The 9,384-nt window shown below is 42.4% G+C and overlaps 1 protein-coding gene across 2 annotated transcripts in view; it reads right to left on the minus strand.

The window, feature by feature from the left end:
* The window catches only part of llgl1 (LLGL scribble cell polarity complex component 1), a 36,372-nt gene that overhangs the window by 18,367 nt on the left and 8,621 nt on the right, over positions 1-9,384 (minus strand). For both annotated transcript variants that reach the window (XM_032536489.1, XM_032536490.1), the window contains exons 3-5: positions 4,115-4,196; positions 3,851-4,011; positions 3,093-3,239 (exon numbers count right to left, since the gene is read on the minus strand). In XM_032536489.1, coding sequence (XP_032392380.1) covers positions 3,093-3,239; positions 3,851-4,011; positions 4,115-4,196 — 390 coding nt within the window. The remainder of the gene's footprint in view (positions 1-3,092; positions 3,240-3,850; positions 4,012-4,114; positions 4,197-9,384) is intronic.

A 9,384-nucleotide genomic window follows, 5' to 3' on the forward strand; every position in this document is an offset into this window, starting at 1 on the left:
ATCCACCCCCATGTTTAACAGTTGGACAGACATTCTTTTCATTAAATTCTGTGCCCTTTCTTCTCCAAAGTTCTACTTTAACCTCGGTCCACAGAATTTGTTCCCACAATGCATCAGGCTTCACTATATGTTATTTTGCAAACTTCAAACGCTGATTTTTGTGGTGAGGATGTAGAAGAGGTTTTCTTCTGATGACTCTTCCATGAAGACCATGTTTGCACAAGTATCTCTTTATAGTGGAATGGTGTACCACAACTCTAGTGTCTGCCAGGTCTTTCTGGATGGATCGTGCAGTCAAACGTGGGTTTGGACTTGCTTTTCTCACAATCCTGCGAGCTGTTCTGTCTGATATTTTTCTCGGTCTTCCAGATCTTGCTTTAACTTCCATTGTTCCTGATGACGGCCATTTCTTAATTACATTCCAAACAGAGGATATTGGCATCTGAAAACGATTTGCTAGCTTCTTATAACCTTCTCCTGCTTTGTGAGCGTCAACTATTTTCAGTTTGAGTTTTCTAGACAACTGGTTAGAAGAACCCATGGTGCTGATTGTCGGAGTTAGGTCAGATGAGTCTGGGCATTTAAAACCTTAAGATTGACCTCACCTGGTCTTTCCAGACAATGATTGAGAACAATCCATGACGCTGTCAGGTCTCAGCTTTCCAAATGCATGCTATAAACTCTGCAGGGTGCCCAAACTTTTGCAGACGCCATTTTTTTGTTTTCTGTTATTTTGAAAGTGCAAATGATGGAAATAAAATCTAACTTCTTGTGACATATTATACGAATGTCTAATCTGTCATTTGATGACTTTTGGAGATTTTTTCCAATGTTTTCTTGGCTTCTTTATACACATTGATACAAATTTTTACCTGGGGTGCCCAAACTTTTGAACCCCACTGTATGTATAATCTCATTAGCATTCAGCTCAAACCATCTGTATCAACTCTAATACAACCACAGGCTGCTCTTTGAACAACAACACAGTGACATCAACATCAAGCTGGAGTTGATCTGCTGGAGTATGTGAACTAAACATTCTTCTGAGGCAGAAGAGGAATGTACAGCAGGACACACCCTTGAGATGTCAGAGGATTCCCTCAGCAAAAGACGAGGAGAAGAAGGGGGCAGACAAGGGAAGATAGGAGAGGAAGCATCAAAGACAGAGTGAATAAACAAACTTGGGAAGACAGCCATACAGCTTTTCTGGTCTCTCTGCTGCGGATGAGGCAGAACCATCGCAGAAGAGATAGTCAGTTTGTATCAAACACACACACTTCTGACTGCTTTAGTAGCGTTCACTGAGACGATCCTCTCCGGAACCACAGAGGCAGAAACATTCCCAACAAAGCATTCCATTGTCTCTGTCTCTCCGTTCACAAGTATTTTTAGGGAATCCAGCATCCTGCTGCAGAGTCCCGGTGATGAGCCACTGTGTCTGTGTGTGTGTGTGTGTGTGTGTGTGTGTGTGTGTGTGTGTGTACACGTTAGAGATTCAGCTGAAACACTTCCCCAACCGGAACACCCTTGTTTTGGCAGCCGGTACAAAGCCTCCCTGTCTGAAACCTCCCCTCCTTCTCACACACACACACGCACACTCACTCACTCACACAGGCCTTATCAAGGCCCTCGTTAGGTCTCAGTTCAGCCCACTTCCCTAAACAAGCCTGGTTAATGAGGGGTTTGGCCAACCAGTCAGACTGTCACACAGCAGAATGAAAAAGAAACAGTAGCTCTGTGATGCACTGCCTGCTTATCAACACAGGAATGCAGTGAGGAAGGCAGCAGCATGAAAAAAGAAATAACCTACTACGTTTTTTATGTCCATAAAAACACTACAGTGTAATGCTTAATGCAGTTTTGTGTATATTCACATGAAATGCACATGTTTATCTTGAAGATTTGCGTTTGTGCTCCTCTCACACTGGGGTTTGCTCTAGTTCACCGCTGAACTCTCAGACTTGACTGCACACTAGAGCACACAACACTGCATGAATGTGAAGGGGCTGGACAAAATAACAGGAACGCCATACAATAGTAATACACAGTTCTTTGTTTAAGCCGTTTTCCCTTGTCTGGGCATATTACGAATAGCAAGCCATTCCCCTTAGCCACACTATGTAGGTTTGAAGTGTTTACAACTGATGTCAGCAATTCATAGCAACTACAGTACACTCCCTTTACAATGGCCACTAACTGACTCAAATTAGGATGACTACCAAGTGGCCTGAAATTGGTTTCAAACCTTGAGTCTCTCTTTATTACATCTAATGGTAATGTCTAAAAACGCAACATTCAAAGTTAAAGTTTTGGGCGAAAAACATAATTCCAATTATTTATTAAACTTCTATTTACTGTACATATTCAATGCAACAATGTCCCGAAACAGATTCCTCAACATCTCAGTTCTGTTCTAATATTAACAAAATTAACACAAATTATAATAATCCATAACATTTATATAGCGCTTTATCATAGACACTCATAGCGCTTCAATGTGTAGCACCCATCTGGGTGATCCACGGCAGGGGAACTGGAACAACCAGGGTTCAAACCCAGTATCTTCTGTGAGGCCACAGTGCTAACCAGTGGGCCACCGTGCTGCTACAAAAGACAATTATCTTCACCTGACTCAGTGCTCCTCATTTTGTGCAAATTGCACAGAGAATACAATTCTTACGTATAACAGTACATGTCTGGCTCTCCAAACAGCATTCAGGAGATCTGACCGTTCTCATGGTCCCCTGAACCACATGACCCTGACCTGCCTGCTGATGCTGGGGTCAAGAGAGATATTTGTTTCTGCGTGCACGTGTGCGTCCCTGACCTGCTCAGCTGGAGCTGTGAGCTGAGGAAACCGAAGTGTTTAATGTTTAAAGGAAAACATACTGTGACAGCGATGAGATCAGAGAATGGAGTTTAAGGCAGAAAAAGGGAGAAACTACAGAGGAATAGCATGGGAAGCACTTTACCATTAGTTGATATACTGTATGTAATTAAAGGCAATACTTGGCTCTATATTTTATTATATTTAACTTCCTTTCTGTTTAATGTCATTGCTTTTTTTGAAGTCATTTATGTGACAGTCTCACCTCTGTGTGACCTGGTCTTGGAGAAGCGTCTGGTTGTCCTTCAGTGATAGGCGGGGCAACTCCAGGAAGTACAAGCCCCCTCCCTCTGTTCCCATGCACAGCTGGTCGCATGACCTCAGCAAGAGAAGGACGGTCACCCGCGTGGCACTGAGAAGAAGATTTGGTGGAAGAGTGAGGCTGCCAGTCACTACGAAAGTGGCGTGACATATTCACATCCGGCAACAAATCCACCCACCTTGCGGGAAGTGCAATCTGATTAAACTTTGAAACGTATAATTGCAAGGTTTTTCAATGACCAGCCAGTCTAAGAAAGGGAGAGGGATTGACCTCTCATTCAGGAAATATTGATTATTCATATCTTTGTCCATGTGCCATATATAAAACATACAGCAACGCCAGCCAAGCAAAATTAGCCAAGTGGAATCGAATCTGACCGCACCATTAAATTGTATGTTCATGTTTTACTTTTATTTCTTTGACTGTAATTGTTGTTGCTTTGACAACTGTATTTGCTTGACAAATGTATTTATAATCCTTAAGATTTCAGTTTGGGTTGCATGCATCCTTAGTGTGAACGTGTACGCCATTTGAATCCAGTGCCGGGAATGGAGGACGACTCCAAACTACATTCAACAGCTATAGCAGAATAAATGGCAGACATAAATACCATCCAAAATTGGCTTTAAAATGATAAAAACTTCAAGGATTATACCTTCAAGACCAAAAAAAATGGACAATCTAAAATAATATTAATGTACCTGCAGCTCTCAATGCCAGGTCTTCCTGGGAGGCTGTAGCTGTCCACTTCCTGCAGACAGACCACGCCTTCTCTCTTATCCCCGCCCACCTCTCTAGGGTCGCCGGCCACCAGCTCCCACAGGTGAATCGTGTTGTCATCCAGCAGCGATAGCAGGCGGCCCTATCACAGAGCAAGGTGGATGTTAACATCACACATCAATTTGGCCACCGCTCTCATCACTAGGGGCTCCTTTAATTCAGAAAATAAGTGGCATGGAGCTTACCTGTCCAGGCAGGAAGAGGATTTGCGTGACAGCTGTGATGTCTTTGTGTAGTCCTGTGAACTCCACACCAGGGTGCCCGTAGCTGCAAGGGTCCCGTCAAGGAAATTCAAAACAGAGGAAACTATTTTATATTTAACAATAAAAAGAAGATTGGAGCTATCCACTGATCTGAGTCCACACGGGCAGCAGACACACCAGATCCCCAATTTGGCTGCAAGTGAGGAGAGTGTAAGAGACAAACAAACAGAGCAGGGACTTAATTCTAGTTTATATAATGGATTGTTGCCACTGTCAGACTGAGTTTGCTGATTGATGGAGAAAGTGTTTTCTTTTAAAATAGAATCGGAATTAAAATGTGTGATTGAGAGGGCAGAGGCCAAGAACAGTTTAACTGGTAATTCTGAACTGTAAACCAGAAGAAACACACTGGTTGGGTGTAATAGCAGAGGAGAAATTAGAATACTATAACAAAGCTCATAGCAATTACCAACACCAGATGACGCACACAACCACCACTCTGTGTGTTTGGTAGTCCAGTAAATGAAGCTGAGCTGTTAAAATGAAGGCAAAACTCAAGAACTGTGGCGCCTGCGAGTACACAACAAGGCAAACTGTGACACACACACACACGCACACACACGACTATGTGGAGAGCTGCTTTTCTGTATTCCGATCACAATCATTTTTAATGATAAAAGAAAAATATGACTACATACATTGTATTTTCTATTTCCTCCTCTTTTCATTCTTATTCATATCTTTCATATCATATAGCGTTCCACTGCCATAGGTATTAACTTTATTTTTTTTTAATTTTCTATACCATCCATCCATCCATCCATCCATCTTCGACCGCTTATCCGGTGTCGGGTCGCGGGGGCAGCAGCTCCAGTAGGGGACCCCAAACTTCCCTTTCCCAAGCCACATCAAAACCATTTTCTTTCCTACTCCCACAATGCTCAGGAAGAATGTATACAAATCCACTTATCTTGTTGGAAAAAAAGGTTGCTATAATTTTTTAGCTCTAACCATCTTTCCCATCTCTGCCTGAAATTACTTGTTTTCCCCATGGGGCTCCAGTGGAGTTTAATACCAACATTCCTCTGCTGACTCCCTTCTCAGCTCTAAGTTCCCTCCTTCAGTTTTTGGCAAACCTCTCCCAACTCCTCTCCACTCTGCTCCTATTCTCAGGTTCACAGAAACCTACCTGCCCCCTTCTTTCTTCTCCAAACTGTATTCCCCATTCTTTCTCATTCCTCCCTGTCTTTTTCCCTGGAGGCCCCGAGGAGTGTTATACTAGCATTCCTGCAGTGTTGTCACTTCCTGTCCCCGGTTTTAATCACCGCAATAATACATGCCTCAGACAGCTGGAGGTGGAGGTGAGAGAGGAACCTTTACTCATGGGTCATGAACCACCAGTCCAGACAAACAGAGAGACCAACACAGAGTTCAAGAGATGACGAATTAAGAAAAGAAAAATATCCATTATTCTGCTCCTTTAAAATGAATAGTTCAACCTTTTGGGAAGTTGTTAATTGTTTTTTGCAAGAGTGATATATGAGAAGCTTGATTTCATTAATGCATGCTAAATAGGACGCTACAGCCAACAGCCGGTAAGATCAGCTTAGCTTAAAGCGTGGAAACAGCTAGTCTGCCTCTGTCCAAAAGATTTTAAAGTATGCCTAATGGCACCTTAAAAGCTCACCTGTAAATATTCTATATCTCCTTTAATTTGTGCAAAAACAAATTGTAAAAAAAATGGATCATTTGCAGCAGTATATGTGTGTGTGTGTGTGTGTGTGTGTGTGTGTGTGTGTGGTGTGTGTGTGTGTGGTGTGTGGTGTGTGTGTGTGTTGTGAGTGAGAAAACGGAGGAACCGAAGACAGATGCGCAGCTGTGGTTTGTGTGTGTTTTCAAGCTATGCAATGATGACCACAGCTCATTCACCACAGTCAATACACCATTTAAAATTTAAAGCCGTCTGTGCAAGAAAAGATGGCAACGAAAGCCGCAGTGGATGGAGAAGAAATAAGACCACTAATGACTATTTAAGACTGTGTCAGAGAACCTTGGCTGATCTGTAGCACCTCTGACAAAAACCAAGCAACTACAATTCCCCCAATTCAGTTGTCATTCCCCACAACCCCACGTAAATATGTCCAACAGACAGCACAACGCCTGTAAAGCAGGGAAGAGCTTTTCATTGCTATTAGTCGGGAGCACAAACAACTATTTAACTAAAAAAAAAAAACTAAAAAAAACTAAAAATGAAGCTCAACACTGGCGCATGATTCACAGACCGCACACACTTCCTGGTCATGGTGATGTCAAGAGGACAGCTGGGGGAGGGATTTCCGGTAATGATGTCATCATCTCCTCACTAGGAACAGTTGTAGATAGAGTCCCTCTCGCTGTAACCTCATTATAAATGTGTGTGTGTGTGTGCGTGCGTCTCTCTCCTCTGGATTAAGCTCCTTCCGCCATGGCATCTGCTCATTGGCCAATTTTACAGTCCTCAATAGCAGTGGGCAGATAATAAATGTGTCACCCCACCTCTGCAACTGCCGTGCTGTTGCGTTAAATACAGATATACGTACACCACACCACACACACACACACACAACACACACACACACCACCCCCCCCCCCCCCCCCCCCCCCCCCCCCCCTCTGGGAACAATAAACATCCATTGCAGATTGCCTAAATTATAGCAGTGGCTAGTGGCTCTGCTTTGAGCTAAATGCAATGCTGTTTCAATAACAATGCTAACATGTAGCAGGTATTTTATTGCCATACCATGTACCATTTTAATTTAGTATGCTAATATTTAGCTCCAAAAATTGGAATGGGCTGCTTGCACATTAGACAGGCCTCCTCTGTCTCATTTTAAAACTCTCTTAAAACCCACCTCTTTTCTTTGGCTTTAACACCAGGTAGAGTGATGATTTATGTGTATAATACCACATGCCGCTAGTGATTTTGTGTTTTTATTTTATTATACCTTATTATTTTGTGCTTTTATTGTGGTTATATTATTCTGTAGATCATTTTTGCAGCACTTTGGAAACCTTGTGTTTGTTAAAATTGTGCTATATAAATAAAGTGGATTGGATTGGATTGGATTTACCAATTAATAATAAACAAACAGCAGGCTAGGGTGAAAACACACACACACACACACACACGTCAATACTCTAGAAAGAGGTGGAAACACTGACTCAGAGCAAAGTAATTCAAAGTCCTTCTCAATTCAATTGAAAGCATTAATTAAATGAACCACCAAAACTGATAAAACTCAAACTCAGAGCTGTGTAGAAATGGTCTTGGATGATACAGTGTTGAAATAAATGTTCAGGGCGTTCCTTTCAAAGTTACATCCAAGGTTCAGAAACAAGAAATTCAACATGGGAAACTTAACTCTTTGAGCAACCTGTTGTATTACACACTGGTTAACGGTGCTGATCTATGCAAGGAAACCACGTAAAGTAACGTGCAAAGATTTGCTGCATTGCTCACTAGAGAACCCTGAAATGCACACAATGGAGGCCTACAGTAACTCAAAATCCCTGAATCACTGTGTCTTTCTCAAACACACACACACACGATTGCCCGATGATGCAGAGAGAGAGCGTTAGCAAGGATAAAGAGATTTCACGGTCTGAATACAGACAAACAGAGGGCATTGTCCTCCATGTCGGACACACAGACAACAGCCAGCACACTCTCCAACTCACACACACACACAAATGTGACAGAAGATTGAATTGGACAGGAAGGAAGGACCACTAGATCCAAGGATGAATGTATAAGTTGACCACACACAAAGAAAATTTAGACTATCTGCACCAAAGGAAAAAGTCAGAAAATTAAAAACCTTTATGAGTCAGGCAACAGACAACACAAGTAAAATTGTTTTTTAGAGGCATCATCTACAAGCATTTCTTTCTAACTCCCTTTCTTCTTTACACACATAGAAACACACACACACACACACACACACACTCACTCATCAGCTGTCTGGCAAAAGGCAGTCTACAACAAGACAAGCCAAACAACTCCACCCACCCACTAGACAAACAATCCCGTCTCATTTGCATCCTCTCCCTCAGCTGGTACCTCTCCACCCCCCCACACTCCCCTTTATGTCCCACTCACTCAGTGAAAACACGGCAGCAGTCAAACTTAAATAAATACTTAATAATCAAATACAAAGTTTACACACACACACACACACACGCACGCACGCACGCGGTCCCCAGAGGATGAATTGTAAAACCATAAGATCACACACGAGAAAAAAAACTGTCACTGGTCTCCTGGGACAAATAGCCCTACCTGTGCTGATTCTAACTACAGTACACTATTCAGACCGAAGGAGAGACAGACATTGCACTGACTGACTTTGACAGCAACAGAAAAAAATGGTCCTGGTTGTAATCTGGGATGATCAGGATTGTGTTCTGGGTGGATTCGGTCCAAGTGAAGCCCCACGCCTTCTTGGACCATGTAAGAGTGTTAAGCTACTTTAATGGGCCAGCTGACGGCCTGTGAGTTTCGCATCTAGGTCAAACTGCATGTTGAAGCATCTTTCTAACTAATGAAAGCTTTTTCTCAAAGTTACATTCTCCCCAGACGAGAGATTTATGATTGGACGGGTTGCCATTTTACATATAACCGGCATCACAGAGCTGCGAGCAGGGCTGTTTCTCACCATTATTTAGTTAAATTATTTAACCTTTGTTATGACAATAAAGTCACACTAAGTCAACATCCACGTTTACATGGATCAATATGAACAACAAGTTTTGATGTAGAAGTTGTTGAAGTAGATCCAAACAAGATTATCTTTTACTTAAGTCAAAGTCGCTGTCAAATACATACATTTATCATAGCATTTACCTTAATAGGCCAATTATTAGCAATGATGTTACTACCATTGCGCTACATTTTTCTTCTTCACTTTAATTCAGCCAACCATCCCTACTAATTCAGCTCTTCAGGGATTGTTTTTGTGCAACTTTGATTTGTCAGTTTGGTTAAATTCTTTTGCCTTCCTCAACTCTCTCCACTCTGTTTAACTTGGTAAGACCACACACCCTTTGCCCCAACAGATAAACCCCCACCAACGTGTTGCCAACTGGACAGGCGTTGTGTGTGTGTGCCCATTTATCTGTAAGTGTGTATAGGTGTGGGGGTGAGGAGACCGGCACGGACCAAAGACCGGGTAAAGAAGAGGGAGAAGAGGTTGGGTGAGACAGAAAGAGCAGAA

Source organism: Etheostoma spectabile, chromosome 15 (genome assembly GCF_008692095.1).
Source record: "Etheostoma spectabile isolate EspeVRDwgs_2016 chromosome 15, UIUC_Espe_1.0, whole genome shotgun sequence".
NCBI lineage: Eukaryota > Metazoa > Chordata > Actinopteri > Perciformes > Percidae > Etheostoma > Etheostoma spectabile.